The 20,694-nt window shown below is 34.7% G+C and overlaps 2 protein-coding genes across 4 annotated transcripts in view; one reads left to right on the top strand and one right to left on the bottom strand.

The window, feature by feature from the left end:
• The window catches only part of chp (leucine rich repeat containing G protein-coupled receptor chaoptin), a 74,655-nt gene extending 71,647 nt beyond the window's left edge, over nucleotides 1–3,008 (top strand). For all 3 annotated transcript variants that reach the window (XM_073093874.1, XM_073093875.1, XM_073093873.1), the window contains one exon: nucleotides 219–3,008. In XM_073093874.1, the coding sequence (XP_072949975.1) occupies nucleotides 219–323 (105 nt within the window). In that variant the 3' untranslated portion in view covers nucleotides 324–3,008. The remainder of the gene's footprint in view (nucleotides 1–218) is intronic.
• Nucleotides 3,009–11,540: 8,532 nt separating this feature from the next.
• LOC140757746 (sodium/potassium-transporting ATPase subunit beta-1) lies at nucleotides 11,541–12,887 on the bottom strand. The gene has a single exon (XM_073093623.1). It carries the CDS (start codon nucleotides 12,798–12,800, stop codon nucleotides 11,835–11,837), a length of 966 nt encoding a protein of 321 aa, XP_072949724.1. The 5' UTR covers nucleotides 12,801–12,887; the 3' UTR covers nucleotides 11,541–11,834.
• Between the last annotated feature and the right edge of the window lie 7,807 nt (nucleotides 12,888–20,694).

Here is a 20,694-nt window from a genome sequence, read left to right as displayed (position 1 = left end):
TGTAAATAAGGTTTAGGTGAATTATAATATTGATAGATGTTGCATTATGTATCATTTTACCAGGCCATGTTTTCTCCTACAGTGACTTAGACTAAAGGTTTGGGCAAATTGATCAAGTTCATAATTTTATAAAAATTGATTCGGAATTATCCTATGTTAGCAAATCGTCTTATTGTAACTAATATTCGTATCATTACAAACATTTTGTTCTTTCACAGGTAATAGCAAGAGATTTAGATTGCAGTTGGAGCCGAGGATTTTGGAAATCACCAAACCTGTACATAATTATAGTCATGACGATTTTGACTTACTTATACATATGAGGCTTGTTCTGGCTTCTTGGGATCTACGAGGAATTCAATCTTTTACTATCAAGATTATACCAGTTCTAAATTTGGACAGACAACTCGTTTCGTCAAAAAGATTTTTTGATATTTGAAAAGATGAAAAAATATTTATGGATGTTGAAGAATCTCATTTGAAATAGAACCAGAAATGAGTGAGATGTTTAGTGATATCTTTTCAACTCGAAGTAAACTGTACCTGTTTCTGTGGCCTACAATTAGCATCTTCTGGGTATGATCCCGAGTAGCCAAATCCTATGTAGTGTAGTCGTTAATCGAACAAGTTTTTAAATGTGATGTTAATCGATGGACAAGTGAAATTTGTTAGAGGTGACGTAAGATGACTTTAAGTAAGTGATCGCTATAAAAGTCTAGTGAAGCCTACCAAATTGTGATTTATCTTTTAAAGCCGAAGTGTGATCTCAAGGGATTGAGTCTTAAAATATTACCATGGAAATATCAATAGCTCCTTATGTTTGAAATCCTAAACTTAACCCTTTACGTGTATTTAAGTTACAGTATCTGATGTTCTACGCATTTCGTGCACTGCCTTACAGTACTCTTAGTATGAGTTTTTACGTTTTCACAAAATGACTGTTTTTTTAATTGTTAACGAAATTGCCCATACATTTCCAATCAGCACCTCTAGCGGACTGTCTCAGAACTGAATGGAAAGGTATAGAAAATACGTAAACAAATACAACAGTCATTTTTGTAAAAACGTAAAAACTCATACTAAGGGTACAGAATGAACTTTCTGTGATTATTGTCCAGATTGTATTAGTGTATTCAACGTTGATATGCGTTAGTGTTGGGAGTGTTAATTTTGTAAACACTTGTGTGGAAGTGCACTTAATGTGTGTGTAGATGTTGCATTTACGTCGAATTTAAAATTATGTACGATCCATCCATATTGGAGGTCTACACTATTCCGGATGCAAAACTCTGATATGAATGAAATAATTATGCAGATTAACTAACTTGCAAATTTCAAATCGGTACCCAAAATTGTTCTCAGAAACAGTTTAGCGAGTTACCAAATGCAATTAGAACAAAAAATAAGTAATAAATTCACATCAGATACCAATTTCGTTGTTTGAAAATCGCAAACTAAATCTCAGTTGTATATTCTAAGGATAATGAAGGATCCGTGGACTTCAGTTAATATATGACATGAAATAAGGGTTGCAGAGAACGTTAGTTTTGCATCTTGTGTGGTGTACGGACGGTCATCGGAATGGATAGTGCCTAAGACGCTTAAGATAAGTCCATATGAAGCAATGACTCGATTGCCTGAGTAGACTGCATACGCTCGAATGATGTGTTCGTCCATTGTTAAGAGGAATGATAATTATCATTTTATAGATGTATTCGTTTGTGTATTAGAGCATAGCTTTAGAATTAATCTGATCATTTATATCTTGTTCATCGGAAAATATTCTCCTTTTAGTTAGTTCTCTAAACTTTTCCATAGACGTAGCTGTTTTTAAATCGTCCTCTAATCTAATAGTTTCATTAGACTTATCTTTATACAAAGCTTTACCTGAAATTTTTATCCTAAATACCTATTTATAATATTCAGAGTAAGATCTTGCATTATATTGATTCTCTAAATTTTCAATTGTTTAGCTGTTTTCAAAGTCTATCTGGTTATCTTGTTTAATAAAAATATTTTATTACATAATTCTATATGTCGGTAGCTATTATTGTATCTACGGAGCATGCTGTAAGATATGTCATTAAAATATATTAATTAGAGTTTTATCGACTGAATTTAAAGGTTTCAAGGCTATATTGCTGGTTATATTGTTAATATAGGGGAAGGTTATTGTGTACAGTTCTTATGACGTTTAATTCGGTTTCTTTCGATAACAGGTTTATCTCCTTTCTGAAATCTCTTTATTCCAATTGATAATCACGATTTTTTGTTAAATTTAGAATGCACGCTAGTTACAGTTGCATTTCAGGAGCATTTTCCGTCTTTAATAGCTATGCATGACTAGATCTGATTAAATCTCTATGTAGGTGACGTGTGAACAATGGAATACCTCTTCAGTGGTCCATAAAGAAAGTTGTGTGAGACCTACCAGTTGACTTTTGTTTTCAATACCATTTTAATATTCTTAATTCAACAAACTTTAGAATACACTTAGGTAATCAGGTGTTTACAGACTTAAAGATAGTAGAATTAAAAGCAATGTCACGAAAATTCAAAATGAAATTAAATATAAAGTTTAATTTCTTCTTTCTGAATTTCCCACTAACTCTGTTTCTAAAAACTCAAATATCAGTATTATAAACAGGATAGTAATTAATGTAGAATTTTGTATAATAGCTCATGTAAACTTTTTTATCGACCGTAGCCAAAACAATTGTTCCTTTACCGACTTGCTTACTTGCCGACGAGTTAATAAAAAGCACTAAAAATTTAAGTCGATATTATAAAAGTTGAAGCATATAAACTTAAATATAAATATCAGTTATAACCAATACTTTGTACATAAGTTCATTGTTTCAATAAGATATAGAAAGCTGTATTAATGGTAGTTGTGATAAAACAGTAATAAGATAATTGTTTGTTTCATATAGAAATTTAATAGATAAATAACGATTCCAACACAGTAATAATTTTGAAATATTAGAAAAAAATGGAACATTTTCTTTGACGTATAAAGATTATCTTTGTTAAAAATATCAATTAAAAATACAGCTGTAAAAAGGTACTGAATAAGTACCTAAATTATTTTGTTTACTCGGTCGCGAATAAGCAAGTCCCTTAGTGATATTATTGGAATTTGTATAATGTATTCCAGCAGCTACTTTCTCTAAACTACATCTGGTATTGGAAAGAAAAGCGAAGTCGTAACAATGAATATATTTTGTGATATATATTACTCTAATCCTTCTATTTTTGATAAGCCTACGATGAATATTGCTGATCTTAACGGGAATTGTATAGCAAAATGTAATTGTATTATAAATACTTGCAGCTTATAGTGTAACTTCTTGATTGAGAATGTCAATTTTAAATATTAGGTTAATTTGTTCAATGCCTTATAATTAAAATTTAGTGTTTTAATTGTAACAATGCCTAGAATGTATATTAATTGTAATAATTTCATAAAGTTCTTAAAGTTAAATAAAATTAATAAACGTTTAAATAGATATCAGAATTTGGATTTTGGAATATATCAATAGATAATGAAGGTAGCTCGCCTATTAGTTTTTGTGTCGAGACATCATTTCTTCCTTATAGCATGTGTCATGTGGAGATGTATTCTGTGCATTATGTCTGAAAATTCTCGACTTACTATTTTACCGCCACGAAATATTACATACACTCAGTTAAAACATCTCTCAAATTCAATTTTTCAGGCAAGCATCAAACCACACCAAATCGGGTTTAGCTACTAATGCCAGTTATTTCTAGTAGGCAGAATTTGTCAATTGATTGGTGATAGATTGAATATTAATAGCCGGAGTAAGGGTCATAGACGAAACTACGATACTCTCTAGTTTAAAGGCACATGTAAGGTTCGCTTATGTAGAAATTTAATGTTCCGGGTAGGTATGGAGGCAGGTGACTATAAGCCACGGAACTTGACATAACTAGAATCGCTAAAGAAAATCAGCCGCTCTAAATGGAAAGCCTAAATACGGTTACTGTAAATTAATAGATCTAATTTAATAGATTTCTTCCGATTCGCACAACGCTTCCCTAGTAAAATCAAATTTATTCAGTAGCAAATTTTATTAAGCATTCAATTGAAACCATAAAATACTTGGTAGCAAAATAGCATCTCCTTAACATTGTAACAAGATAATAAATGTCCGTCATTAAGTTTGTGCGTTTAGGCGTAAACGAGCAAGCCATTTCCACTGAAAAGAGCCTTTATAACAATAAATTGCAGTCATTAAACATTTTGTTTTTAACTGCGGTAAGGCACTTTAAGATGGACATAGTATTTTGAGATGCTTTTATTTAAGTGATAAATGTACTTGTAAGTAGGAACATAAAACTTCTTCTTTAATTGCAATGAATCCCTGATTCAATGTTACAGTTGATTGAAAAGTTATAACAACACATAATATAAAAAAGGCTTGACATAAGGAATGGATATACTTGAATTGATATAGAGAAGTGTAATTGATAGTTGTTTTATCTGAATGTAATATAATTTTATATAACGATGTTTCCCCGCCGATACCTACGAAACTTCATTGACAGATGGACAGAGAACAGCGATACAAAAATCTAAACACCTCACTACACTCACTTCTTAGGCAACAAATAGTATTTTGATTGTAACAAACCTACAAGGTTAACTTAACTAAAATTGACATTCTTATTAATCTTGTATTCAAATGGCAATTGACCGAAATAAATATGAAATTGAATGATTTCTGCGACGGATAATAACTTAACCTGTTTTCTTAGTCTAGGCTTTAGCTATGGGATAACAAGCTAAAAATATAATAAATTATTGAGATATAAAATATAATTAAAATTATTAGAAATAATTCTATTGGACTATCAAATGATCTTTTATGTGTGCGATCGCCCTCCGATCGCAAATAACGAAATATTTTCCAAATATTATATTTTTTATCAAATATATATTATATTTTATATTCAATGAAGTATCGTATTCCATAGTAAAAAGCATTTTAAATTCTAAATACTAATATAAAATGTCTGTCTTTTGTTACGCTGTACCGTTACGTGTTCCACTTTTATGTAAACTTTTCGTATGTTTACTACTTGATATTGTGTGTGTCTGTTTTTTTGTATGGAAATCTTTAAACCTATAATTATCCGTCGCAGAAATCCTTAAGACTAGACCACAGATATATTGTAAAACCATATTGTACTGTAAATATATTGTACCGTATAAGTACAATGGGCAAAGCAAGTTTGCCTAAAAATAGACAATTGGCGTTGTGGTTGAGGTTGAGGTTAAGGAGGCGTTATTTGTTTCAAGAATAAACTAGTAGTAAAATAGTAGTACAGTAAAAAATAATGAACACTTAATATATTAAGAAATATGTTTGTTAGTTATTATTGTGTTTTAAAAGCGAGAAGAAAATTAATTGTCTATCTGTGAATGATAAAATGTAGATTGTAGCATGCCGAAATGATATTAAATTTGGAAATTGATGACCTAATAATTCAAAAATACTTCATGAGGAAATCTGTATGTATCTTTACAAATAAATTGTATAGATATCGGTCCGTACTGGGATTAAATGGACTATGGCCAAATCTCTTCACATTGTGTGGGGATTATATCTAAAAGTAGGACAGTATTGAGTTTATCATTATCAAAATTAATCAAAGCCCTTTTGGACAGTACAAAATTGTACGATCCATTTGCGTAATCAAATAAGGAGACTTTACATTATCTGTGGTCGGGTCTCATCATTCGCCTGGTATCGTCCCAACTGAACACCATTACACAATCATTGAGTTTGCGCAAACTTTGATCTTGGAAATCTGACATGTTATTTGGTTTTTGGTATCAATGTTTAAATTTACATTTAAATTTGTCGTCACGTCATCTTTTACAACTTAATCCGCTTTATGTCGTATTTACTACATATGCGTGATTGTTACTACACAATATTAATAATGACATTTTTGAATGTGGTTAAATGTAACTCTACTGTGCAAACAATGAATTTTAATCAGTTGATTCAGATCAGATTTACGAACACTTCAAACGATGAACCAGACAACGCAATCAATAAGCGTTACCAATGACGCGAGGATTATTAGGACTTGTACACAGCATATACGACAATTATTCGTACGCAGATAAGCTACACAAATATAAATACAAATATGGTATCGAATTCTAAAGGCAACGCAAGCCTTGTAAGACACAAGATACGCGCATTTTTAGGATCAAAATTCGTGCAAACCAACAAAGATTGCGCAATTGTGTACATGTGGACAATGCCTTACTATAAGTCATAAGTTTGATTTTACGTATTTGTAATTTGCTGTAAATATATTTAAAGAAGAGCAGAGAAGAATTGTTAATAAAATTATTTATAATAATATATTTTAATTAAAGTTTTGTTCGTCTGAAGTGGAGTAGGGCAAGGAATGTTACTGTCTTCACTACTTAAATGACTCTTTAAGATAGTGTGAAATAATTAATAATCAATGAATTATTAGCGTATCAATAAAATTATTGCGTAAACATTTATGACATCGTTTTATTTTTAATCACCATTTACAAAAGTATATTAATAGAAATAATTAGAATTTACTTATTTAGCGCTTAAATAATGAATTGGAAAATTTATTAATGAATATTATTTTATAAAGAAATTAAAACATAAATATAGATATAGGTACTTACTGCATCTTTATACCGAAAAAAAAATCCCTCCGCAGTCGGGTAAAAACATTTTAATTTAAAAAATCACCTTCGGGATACAATTTTATGAATGTCTATAAATATCGACTTATGTTTTGGAATACGAAAAGTCTGGAAAATGTTACAAATAGTCATATGAGGATAACATTGGCTACATGTTGACCCATCTTATTCGATATATTTTACACGCGTTATACATCACAAATGCAAATATGTCATGACGTGAATTGTCACAACTGGGTTAGTCATATAAACATGACAAAGTACGACGACAAAGAATAACATCAAAAATATACAAAACAAACGAACAAATGAGCTTCCGTCAAAAGATCCGCAGAAAATAGTGGTTTAATCAAGGAAAAGGGTTCAGATTTATGAGGACGGATGTACGAGTACATATAACTTCGGCGATTCGTACTAGCAAAAGTTATACTCGTACATTGCTTCACTTCCTTGCTAACAATTTGCCAGAGTGCTCTTAAATAACGATATGTAGATTTGCACTGCGCAAAAAATAAATATACTTATGTAAGTAATATATAATGTAAGATATTTAAGGTATTGATGGATCTGTAATAAGGCCAAAATAGGATTACTTAGTCCTACATGAAGGTGGCCCCAAATACATTTTTCGCGCTAAGGAAAAAGCTATCTCTCCTAATGTATCGGTTTATCTCGTATAACAAACCGGGTCAGGCAAACATTTCAATGAAATGCAACTTCTATTTTGGGTCTTGGCGGTTATGGAATCCTCTTTATGTCTATCCATCGCACCTATGAGTTGAAGAAGTCTTCGAATTTTGAAGGGAACCCTTTGTTATTCGACTCCGGCGGCACCACCGCCACACCTATTTCTTCCTAATAACAGCAGTGTTAGGCGCTGCTGTGCTCCGTTTTGAAGGGTGTGGTAAGGGAGACAGACTTTTCCGAGGCGTTCCAGCTTAGTCCTCAGGGAAAGCGGCGCATCTGTGGCCGACCTCAGATAGTAATATCTAATGCTATCTGGGGTTGATTACAGATTTCCATGAGCGGCAGTAGCCACTTACCATCAGGTGGACTGCATGCTCGTCTGCTACACCTATATTATAAAAAAATCTACTTAAAATGAAATGTTTAACGGGTAGAGGTTCGAACCCAGAACCCAGTGCGTTATGTTTACCATAATGACAAAGGACGCCATGTAACACAAATTGCCTTATTAAATTACATCACATTATGTTTTCGGTTCCTACAATCCAACACAATGTAAAGTGACCTTTTATCAAAGGTCAAGCTCCGCCCCACACTCGATTACAACCCGAAGTGTCGCCGCAATGACAATTCCACGATAATTGAATGAAACTCCCCGGGGGATGAATTGGACCATCCAAACATTCGTTAATCATTTCTACAACAGAGTTTAATAATACTTTTGTAAGTAGTTACCTTTTTATAAGTAAGTTACGAAAGTAACCCATTGTGGTTCCAGCGGCACCACGGTCACATCTATTTCTGCTTCATAACAGCAGTGGTAAACGCTGCTGTGTTCTGGTTTGAAGAGTGTGGTAAGGGAGACATACTTTTCATAAGCATTCCAGCTTAGTCCTCAGGAGAGCGGTACATCTGCGGGCGGCAGTAGCCACTTACCATCAGCTGGACTACATGATCTTCTGCTACTACTATATTATAAAAAAAAAAGTTTCGCGTGCCGACGCTGGTGACAACGCCAAACTTTTTCTGCGTTAAGTGATGCTTTGTATATGAATGAAAGTAGTGATAGCCTAGTGGATGAAATTGGGTGATCAGTTGATCGGATTCTGGTAGAAATTGTTCTATATGGACTTGATTACAGATGTCCATGGGCGGCAGTGACCTTCAGATGGACCGCTAGTGCGTTTGCTTATCCAATCTTATAGATATGAAACATATTTATATGGATCTATTGGTATGATAGATGTATAGATGATCAAATACATGTCATATTAATCTTCTCTAGATAATTGAATGAGACGCCCCAGAGAGCCAAATTGAATGGAAGCCATCGCACGCATGGAGTAATCATGTTTATAGCACATATACATTGTAAAAACATATCTTTAGGTGCGGTTGTAGCGGCACCGCTCACACATACTGCCTTAGTTGGAGTATTTACGCTGCTGTATTCTAGGTTGAGGGTGTGGTAACATTGACAATATCATTGTCATAGCCAAGTTAGGTACTGGTAAATTGTCGCTAAATATCTGTGATCAACCCAACCTCTGGACATTAGTCTCATCTCCGCAGATGCGCCTGAATAAGGAAATTAAATTAAATATGTACTACGCATACGCATTTTGGAATAAGTGTATAAGTTCATATTGTAATATGTTTTTCACATTCGTAAATATTTTGGTATTAAGTAACATGCCCCCAAAATATAATTATTTTGTGTTTCTATGGCTTCTCCATTTCTCTCCTTGGTTATTACCGATGGCATGGATTATGGATGAATAACATAACAAGACGAAATATGTACCTACATATTATATCATACTGCATGTATTTTTAATCCTGAAATTCTTGAAAGATCTATTTTACGTAGTAAGAATACCACATGCCAACGTACAATATCTACCTTCTTAATAAAACTAATCCTAATTGACAGCCAGCGCACTGCTTAAGCCATTGAGTATAGAAGTATGTATATTGTGAATTTGCATAAGATATTATCATATGGTTCACGTTCTAGAAAACCTAGTAGCCAATAAAGATGTATAGGACGGAAATAAGGAAAATGTATTTTGCGTTAGTTTGTATGACAGCTCATGTATGCTATTGCTTATTTAACATAAAATTAATTTCTAATACACACATCATTTTGAAGTTCGATATGTGTGTCTAGTGCAGTGATAGCCTAGTGGTTAAGAAACTCGGCCTCTCGATCTAGGGGTCCGAGGTTCAAATCCCAGGCAGCACCTCTGATTTTTCAAAGCTATGTGAGTATTAGAAATTAATTATCACTAGCTAGAACGGTGAAGGCAAACATCGTGAATAAACCTGCGTACCTTAGAAATTTATAAAAATAATCTCAAAGGTATGTGAAGTCTACCAATACGCACTTGGCCAGCGCGGTAGACTATGGCGTAATCCTTCTCATTATGAAAGGAGACCCGTGCTCAGCAGTGGGACAGTAATGGGTTGTTGATGTGATTGATGATGATAATGTGTGTCTGGGTTTTGAAACTCAAGCACCCGATTGAAAGGTCGAGTTTCAAGCACTAGGTTATCACTACTTTTTTAGACTGCATAGAGTCTGCAACGGGATAATGCATGCATGCGGGTGACACAGACACGCGGGCTTACCGCGTAACAAGAAAAAGGCCCTTCATTTCGCGTATCCTATTGTTAGCTTGCGCTGAGACTAATGCCTAATATTGGCACGAAGCCACAAGCTAGTCTCTGCAATTTGTAAATTCCTAAACACGACCGTTCAGCAGTATTTTATTACAATATTTGTTTTCGCTACAGTCATATGGCGGAAATTTTATTGCCCGAGCTCGAGCAAATAGTAACAATATTTAGTTTTATTTTCCGTTATTGGGTGCCGTAGACCAGAGATGAAAACTAGAGATTTTTTTGGAATTTGACAAAGTAAAAATATAACAAATCTGATGGCAATTGGCATCACTTTCGGGAAATAGGAAAAAATGTTGATGAGGAATATAACAATTAAAACAATGGAGAAACATGAATAAAAAACTAAAAATTGCAAACAAAAGGAAAACAACACATACGCTTGTTCAATTACAGTTTGGTTCATTTTATTTTTAAATAGCTTAGTTTTAAAGAAAAAGTATGAAAAACATACCAACTTTCACATATTACATGCTTACCTCACACGCAATTCTATTTTTACACCTCAGCGGTTTTACATTTACTGAACCAAATCCTTACGCCAATCAGTACGCCGTATGAAGCTGTCAACGCACGTAACCAATGTAGCAAGACCCCCGGAAATCTATTACGATTTACACAACCCTTCAAATAAATACGATAGGAGGAAAAACGGAAGATCCACGAAAAATGGATGTATCTTTATAGAGGATTCACGGTGAATGCAATTCAAGATAGTATTGTGTGGATTCTGTTGGACATCTGGACGAACGATTTAAAAATATATTTTCTTTTTGTGGTAAATGTTATCTGACATATTTTTGTCCGTTTTATCTATTGTATCTATTTTCTTTTATCAAACATTGTGCCCGAAATTGAACCAATAAATGTTTGTGTGTTGAACCAAAATGTTTGACAAAAAAGCAAAACGTTTTTTTAAAAACGGCTTGTGTATTTTTATACTCCAAAATATTGTGTTAAATATGATTCCTAAACATTTTGCGCTGAAAATAACTATAATACCGAAACTTATAAAAAGTTGCATTATAATATCAGAATAGAAGATTAAAAGGTTTTCTAAATCATATGTAATTACATAACTTTCTTTGATGTGGATATATTATTTAATCATCTGAATGTAGTACAGATATTTACTTAAATCTTTCTTAAGTATAGTAGGGATTGTCCCTGTAGTTCCGGGACCAGAATAGGTCTACGGTGTCCTCTGCCTGTCGTAAGAGGCGACTAAAAGGGGGCTTCCGGGGTTGCGGACGGCAAGAGTGGCAGCTCAAACCGCCCGGCCAGCGACCCTTACCGTCGTGCACACCAGACGGTGTGGCGAGCGTCAAGCTCACCTGGGCGGAGCCCGACGGGTTAATGCGCTAAGAGGACTCCAGTTGCGTTCCATTGGAGATCCCGGAGTCCTCCACGCAGCGCCGAGGACGGCCACCGAGGGGGTTTTAGTGCGGTAAGAGTCCCGCATAACCCTGTGTTGCTCCCACGGCACCGGGTACCTTTTGAAGGTTTTCCCCTCGTTAACAAAAAAAAAGTATAGTATGGATGTAAAGCTATTCTATTATTTATTCTCTTTAAATAACATTTTTTTAATAATAAACTGCAGTAGCGTCTAGCGTAACATATATTATAAACTCATTTGCTAGTTCAAACATTCGGATTCCTTCGGATTCGGAAACAAATGGATTTTAAAAGAACTTGTATTCACAATAACATAATATCTAATTACCTACTACATTTAATAATTTCTAACTGATCTACTCTTAGGTTCGACGTATAATAAAAATGTAACAGACGAAACAGTGTTATCATAGCACAATTTACATTCCACGGCCAGTGACAACCCTAAAGTGAAATTCGATAATTGTATCGCTATCAGGGGAGTTTCGCTTTGCATGTCCAGCGGGAATATACCCGGATCAAATCCAGGCGGATACGGATAATACTTTATCCTCCCAATGTGTTCCTTATCGTACGAATGATAGCCATCGCAGTGTAGCCACAGCTTCTGTTCTTTTAGCATCCACTCCTGTAAGTCCTTAGGGAGGTCTTTCGTGCTCGCATTGTAAGGTTTCGCTGACCACCTCAATTGTTTATTCAGTCTTATGATTACGCACGGTTCGTCTCCATAACCATACGGCGCTGTACCACACGGCCCTAGATCTGTCGAATTAGTCACTTGTCGCTTTCGTCTCTTCACTAAGAACTCATCGAGAACTTTCACGTATTTATTATACTCATCTGATTGGCCACTCGTGTAAGAAATGAACGGAAATATATCCAATGAAGTCGGGACCGCTGTGAGCCCTATTCCGTTCTCTGAATACGTCATAAGCTCCGATTTATCAACGACGTTGTATATCTCCATAAACTTCACCAAAGTTAGCGATGCGTAGAGGAATATCATCGTGTACGTACACAAGAATAATAAGTACATTATTGAGTATGCTGTCATATACCACCAGCTTTTGCAAGTCCTGCCACAAAACAAACCATTTTCTTTATCATATATGTAGTTCCAGCACCGTTTTCGCCATGGTATCTCGGGTTCTGCCGGTACAGCAACCTTTCCATCAGGTGATGGATTCTTGGATGATGTTGGCAAAGATGCGCGCTTTAAAGGTACCTTCGTAGACGTTGACGGTTGCTCAGTATCATTTACTCTACTTTTCGAAGCAATCTTCGGCTTGTCTTTCTGCGGCATTATTAAAATTGCAATCACATTAAATCATTTTACCATTTTTATTTCTTATGAAACACTGATTGCTGACAAATTGCTGTCAGATTAGCACATTACTATGGCCATGAGTAGTGTCATAGATTGATATTACAATAATATGTCATTAATATAAACTCAAAAATGTCGATGGATTTGTATAAATTTTAATCTGTAATAATATTTATTATTTAAAATATTATAAATACTTATGTTGATACATCCCAAAGATTTGAAATAAATATTTTTCAATAATCCCGACCTCAAACTTTTGGTTTATGAAACCATATAATTTAGTATCAAAAATATCCTCTTTCGCGAAACTCCTGAAATTCCTCCTACTCCTATTAAACAATATTTAATATTAGATTCCAAACAACTTGAAATCTGAAATATTTAATGAGGTAACCTAATAGCACCTCAATTTGTTTCAAAAACAAATTTCCATATAGAAATTTATATGATTTTAAAATCAAACACAAAATTAAGAAGATATGAATTTAAACTTCTGAGCTTCATTAAATTCGTTAAAACTTTAGTGAACTTCGGGGGTTGTAGGTTAATGGTACTCGAATGGTCTTGTTTTACAATTACACATTGTATTAGTACCTTTCTTTTCTTAACGAGGGGGAAACCTTCAAAAAGTTCCCGGGTTCTCCGACGAAACGCAACCGGGCCATCGCGCTTGGAGGACTAGCGCGATGTCCCGATCGGGCTCTGCCCTGAAGAACAGTTATCGCTCCTCCCACACCATCTGGTGTTCACGACGGTATGCGACCACACATACCGCCGTCCTTCCCGGCGTCGCTTACTGGACAGTTCGAGCTCCCACTCTTGCCACCCGCAACCCTGAAATTCTCAACCCACTCAAAATTAATAACTGAAAATGACATTGCTGATGAACCGCCGACATTAACACCTCTTCCTTCTCCAGTTCTCGCACTCTGGTATTTGCTTCAGAAAGCCGATCAGATGCTGAGCCGTAGCCTGGTCCATGGAAAAGACTGAGGACGGAGTAGTTTTAATTTATAAAATCACTGTGGATTATGCCTATTGGGGGGTACCACGTAAAAAAGAACGCGCCTCTAGACTCTACCTCGTGGGTGGTGAGGAAAAGAGTCAATAATTAATTATTATAATATTGCCAAATTAATAATTAAAAAAATATATAATAACAAAATAAAAAATAACTGATGACACATTATTAGTACAAGAGTGCTGACAAATAGTACTCACTTCAGAGCGCTGTAAATCCTTAGCTATTGACTTAATAAAAAATGATGGTCCGACATCATTTTTTCGTAAAATGATCAAAAACAAAGTTATATCGAAAAATATAATTTCTTTTCTCGAATTTCTCAACATTTTCGCTTATAACTTTTTTATTTATTGTTCTACGACAAAAAGTTACTGGGCCAAAGTTGTAGAGAATTTAATTTGCAACAAAGAATGTTTATATTTTTTTTATCTGATAAATAGTTTAAGAGATATATCGTAAAAACCATTTCAACCCCTATTTTCAAGATGGCGGCCGTGTGACAAGGGTGGCGACCCCACAAACTTGGTTTTAGCTTTACACTGACCCCCCCTACACTTCAAAAAAATAAAATTGCGTCCTCTAAAAAACGCAAGGTTAGGCCTAAAAAATGTAACATTTCAATGGACTAAATGTGAAGACAATTAAGACGAGAGCAACATCGTTAATTAAATCCATAACCGTAATCCTAGTTTGAATTACAGACCACTATTCATAGGGATTATGGGATCTACTAAGATTAAGACTTAGTTAAGACCTTAGAATCCTTAGATGAAGATTTAATTAAATTCAATGGAACATAACTATTATATGAAGGTACGAAAGGTAACTATAACATTTAAATCAATGGGTTAAGTACTGATCCCATACAAAAGCTGAGTTAAAAGGCAAAAAGATAAAGGTTTGGTCTAAAGGAAAGTGGAAGCCATCATATTTCAAGACTAAATAAAATCTACCGTCACCAAACTATCACTTATTCTGTCTTAAGTATAACGGCAGTGTTTATAGCTGCTGCATTTTGGTTTGAAAGGTATGGTGAGGAAGAATTACTGACACGTGTCTTTCCAAATTAATCTTTAAGCTAATTCATTCAACAATATTCAAGCTAAATTCGTGCTCACAGTTGTAAATTTATTATATTGTAAATAAATAAATAAATTAAATAAATATTTGAACATTAATGAAAATTACTACCTTTCATCAGGATCAATACATACTCATTTGGTACTTTATTAAAAACCTAACCTACCTTACACCATAAAATGAAAGCATTGACAAAATTTCATAGTTCTAACTTCAGTAGTTTAGTTTCACGATGATTAATCAGTGAGTCCGGATCTTTTCGCTTTTATAAAGATAGGTTGTGTATTAATTACTCGTAGTACCTACCTCAAGAGCCATTAATTATCAGTAATAGAAGCTGATTGCCCAGCCTAATTACCTACGTGTCTACTCATCGCCATTGATGTGTGCATCACGTACTAATGTAATTAATCACTTAAGGGACATTAATCTATACGTACATTGGTATAGTTAAGTGTATAGCTATGTATACTATTCGTAATGAGTTGATATGTAATCCATTAAGTACTTATGGTAAAAGAAATGGGAAATTACCGTCATGTGCAACTTTTTGTAGGCTTTTTTGAAGGTTTAAAGGTAAAAAATATCCTTGGTCAAGCATTTAAAACGTAAGTAATAAACATAACAAATTGTATCGTACCATATCGTATCGTACGTACGCATATACGTACAATTATATTTTTTACCTTGAATTTTTATAAGCCAACTTTATGGTGATTTTGATCTGTCAGTTTTTTTTAAAAATCACTCACCAGTTTTCTTAAACGCCTCCAAAAAAAGTAAAACGCTGTTATAATTAATATTATAAGGAAACTCGTCAAGAAATTAATTAAAAACAACTTTTATAAACCGAGAACATTTACTTCACTTCATCACTTAACTCTTTAAATAATCACTTTTTATATAAAATAACAGATAAACACAAATTGTATATTCCATACCAAAAATGGCAGAGTAACGGTCCTTACAGCAAGCAGAAAACAATTTTTAGTAAGCGATCTTTTGTTAATACCATCATTAAACAATTATATTTTCTATCTTCTACCTTCTTCTTATATTTTTAAGAACGGGAAACGTTTTTAAACACACGATATAAAAGAAGTATGTTGTGTACATAACGTTAACATTATATCATCAAACCTTTAGCACAGATTTTCGTAACAATAAACATCGTAACATAATTAAGTGCCAGTACTTAATCTTATTGAGTTGTTATACATTGAAACCGTTTGTTATATTCCTACATTTATAAATTCAGGTTAATTAATAATTCAGCGTTGGAATAGAAAAGTTTGTTTTTCTTTGCAGCTTCATGTAACTCGTAAACTCATCGGATCTACACTTTACTGTAGAGTGTAGTATATTTATAGCATTAACTTTTCAATATACGCTATAATTATAGAAACTCGTTCATAAATAACTTATTGTTAGTTGAGTGAGTACGCTAAATACATACATTTTGTCATTACTGTCCTATTACCGTTCTTTTTTAGGCTTTGCATGTGGCATGTGCAAGGGGCATGCGTGCGACTAGGATTTAAGTAAACGTGACTGGAAATAGTTCCTAACTCGTGAATACTACGCAAATTGACCTCATAATATGGTATTCCTCAATATTTTTTCAAGACTTTTCTTTGTTTCTTGTTCAATGAAAAATTTTCATAATGCCTTATTTCTAAGTTAAAGAAAAATAGAACAACCTTAGTACATGGCAAGATCGTGATTGCAATTAGAATAAAAACAATGATCATAAATGTCCACTTATAGTAAAGTATGTCAACTACATACATTTAAAACAATTCTTACTACATAGTTTGTTACATAGTGGAGAATATAGAGTTATTTTAAATAAGAAATACTCGTATTAGTATGGTACCGTGCGGAAATATGTACGTAGTTATTGCAAAAATTTGCTACCAACATGTAGAATGGTATACATATACACACATATGCTACCAATGGATACATAATCTTACGTATCATTTACACGTCACTTTACTATTTTTTTAAATGAAAACACTACCATAGCTCTTAACACTGATCTTATTTCTTTAAGACTGAAATAGAGGCTATATACTCTTGCAATACATACTCCTACATATTACAAACCACCATGTTTTACTTACATTTGCATACAAATATTAACCCATTTTTACGTCAAATACAACGCTAATTTTATGGGTTTCTTCACAGAACGAAGCTAAACGTCTTGATTAATGCATAGCTGAAGACAGGTAATTATTCCACGAGAATGGATCGCCTGGGGGAACATGTCGAGTTTAACCGCAGAAAACTTGCTCACTCAACTAGCAATAACTTATTTTCTATAGAACGTCTATTCAATTTGTTTGCGAACGCCTCGGGTTGACTAATTGCATAAATCGAACAGTACAAAATTTCATACACATGCAGACAGAATGCGGAAAACGGTAGAACCCTTTGTGGTTCGACTCCGGCGGCACCACCGCTACACGTATTTCTTCCTCATAACAGCAGTGTTAAACGCTGCTGTGTTTTGATTTGAATGGTGTGGTAAAGGAAACATACTTTCGCGAGGCGTTCCAGCCTAGTCGTCAGGCGTCAGGTAGCGGCGCATCTGTGACAGACCTCAGGTAGGAACATCTAATTCTATCTGGGGCTGATTACAGATGTCCATGGGCGGCAATAGCCACTCAGAAAGTTCGTCTGCTACCTCTATATTATAAAAAAATTTGGAGTACGAAAGAACTTTCTCAAGCCTGAAAGTTCTTAAAAAATTACAAAAGAGTAGACTTCACTACCTTCGCATTTAGCCAGCGTGGTAGACTATACCCTAAACCCCTTTCAGGTGGAGACCACATGGGTCTTGTCTCAGAATACATGCCACATGCATGCAGATCGCGACGAAACTAACACCTTTGAGAACCAGATGGATATTTCTTAGATAAGTTCATTTCCTCGTGTTATTTTTCTACTCTGTGAATGCTAGTGATTAAGTTCCGAACGTGTTTTCAACATATAAGATCTGGACCTCCTTAGTAGAGTTGCTGTTACTAGCTATCTGTCCTACTTTATCTTAATATAAAAGTATTCCGTCTCTTTCGCACTTTAATACTCATGAAAGCGTAGACTGCAATCTTTTTGTGCCCTAGGGCATAGCGGACATAGGACGGGATATGAGATCATATAGGAAAGTACATATTAAATTTAAAGCTTCCCTCAGGGATTCTAGTAGAATCCTTATGTATTTGAAAAGAACCATTCATTTTAATCCTATTTTTTACGAATACGAGAACTATGATGGTAGGTACATAAAGCATTATATTATAGTACACTAACTATAACAAAACACGACATAATGTATTTTTTTAAATTTTATACTATTTTAAAAGTCACTATATACTTCTTCGAGGCATTCTGACTTAGTCTTCAGGGGTAGCAACGCCTCTATATCTTAGGTCGAACTGTAATCTTATCCGGGATTGATTCAGCCGTCTATGAGCGGCGTCTATGAGTCATTACCTGTAGATAGACTGCATGCTAATTCTAACTCTATATTTAAAAAAAATACTAAAATAATTTAGAAATATTATACGAAAATATTTTTAGCATCACTTTTCGAGAAAATTTGAATGCTTTGCGATTCCATTTCACGTCACATGCACTTTGTGAGCTGTCGCTGCAGTAACTTCATTTTTATTTCAATTCCACTCAACGCTGATTTGCATTTTTATTGTGGTCGTCTGCAGCCTTTGCATATTAATCTAATTGGACAGTTGAAGCGAGTGTGGATGGTACCAAGTGGAAAAAATGTGTAAAATCTTTTTTATTTTATTTTAGTTACGTTCATACTGTCCATTTTCATTTACCCATACTGTACTATTTTTTTTGTTAACGAGTAGAAAAACCTTCAAAAGGTACCGGGTACATACGGAACGACACAGCGTTATGTGGAATTCTTACCACACTAAAACCCCCCGGTGGCCATCCTCGGTGCTGCGTAAGACACCGGGATCCCCAAAGGTACTCAACCAGGGGGATACAGGGACAATTACTGTACCACTACTAGGCATATCTTCTCTCAGAGTGAAAACGGTTTAGGTTATAGGATTTTTTGCAGGTGTTACAACCATTTACCACGATGGTAGCCACTTGCCATCAGCTGGACTGTAGGTTCGTTTGAACTTCAATATTGTAAAAAGAACTATGCCGTCAAGTACAAATATTTTGACTTAATAGTGTACATATTAACCTTTTGCAAAAACTCAGGCATACACGCATCATTACGATGTTTCCTTTACCTTTAAATCAAGTGAAAATTCATTTCTCATACGCTACAAACTAAGAGAAAGTAACGGGATCCGAACCCCGGAACTCAGTGTCAGAGGAAGAATTTCAAACCACTATTATTTCGAGCCACTGTTACCTTACGCTAAGTTACGATTAAGTTACAAAGTGTGTAGTTAGCTGTAAGAAGAGTAACAACATTTCATCTCTACCTTTGATCTCCGATAAATTCCTTGTAATTTTCCTGTTCCCTTTACAAAGGCGCGAGCTATACCTTATTGTATGAAAATCTTACACCTTTTAATAAAATAATAGCTCTTAATTTTTCCCTACTTCTTTGTATTCTAGCCTTCACAGAGCTTGTAACAGACCGTCATAAACTTATATTTTATATTTATATAGTCTTCTTAACTACGCAGCAACCTTGACGAGGATCGAACCCGGAACCCTGTCAGTGACAATTTGGTAACCATACCGCCAAGTCGTTCAATTCCGAAAAGAAGAAGCTGAATTATGGCCTGTAAAAAGACTTATCTTGTGACACAAATTATAGTTAAAGAAAAATATGCATGTGATTTATCATTATAAGAATTTCTCATGACATCAATTTATTTTATAACTTTTAATATATTTTAGGGACAACAAATCACTTTAATAAGTTTGCAGTTTTCTCAAACTTCTACCCCCGAAGTTAAACTAATTCCACAACTTTGGACCTGTTTCTCATAAATATGTCGTCTTGCTTAACGAATAAATATCGTTATATTACCATTTACTTGCGTAATCAATTTCAATTATTTTAAATAAGATATTGAACAATTTTGAATTTACAGTACTAAGAATTTAAGATTTGACGGCTTGTGGCGAAGCGGTCACCATAATGTTCTAATGCGCAATAGGTTCCGGGTTTGATCCCCGGCCAGTCAAATATCCAAATGATGAAAAATATTTCTGAGCAAGGTATTAGTTTATTTTCTTATAATATAGGTGTAGCAGACGAGCATGCAGTCCACCTGATGGTAAGTGGCTACTGCTGCTCATGGACATTTGTAATCAACCCCAGATAGGATTAGATATTCCTACCTGAGGTCGTTCACAGATGCGCCGCTACCCTTGAGGACTAAGCTGGAACACCTCAGAAAAGTCTGTCTCCCTTACCACACCCTTCAAACCGGAACACAGCAGCGCCTAAACGCTTTCTACACTCACAGCCCCACACTAGGATTCCCTGTGTCGTGGGTGCCATGGACACATAGACAAATACACAAACACCCAGACCCAGAAACAGAAATCTAAATTCATCATTTAGATATCTGTCTGGCCGGGGATCGAACCCGGGACCCTTTGCGCGTCAGACCGGTATGGTGGCCGCTCCGCCACACGGGTCGTCAAACACTGATGTTATAAGATGTTATAAGATAGAAATAGGGGTGGCGGTGGTGCTGCCGAAGTTGAACCGCAAAGGGTTCTACCACCTTCACCTTTTGTGCGTGTTCA

Source organism: Epargyreus clarus, unplaced genomic scaffold (genome assembly GCF_041222505.1).
Source record: "Epargyreus clarus isolate Ecla_fem2 unplaced genomic scaffold, WU_Ecla_fem_2.2 ptg000005l, whole genome shotgun sequence".
In the NCBI taxonomy this organism is placed as follows: Eukaryota; Metazoa; Arthropoda; class Insecta; order Lepidoptera; family Hesperiidae; genus Epargyreus; species Epargyreus clarus.
Note: the sequence above shows the minus strand (reverse complement) of the source record. Positions and strands in the feature narration are given on the sequence as shown.

Coding starts and splice junctions, on each gene's coding strand:
- LOC140757746 (XM_073093623.1), bottom strand. CDS start 12,800: ATGCCGCAGAAAGACAAGCCGAAGATTGCTTCGAAAAGTAGAGTAAAT.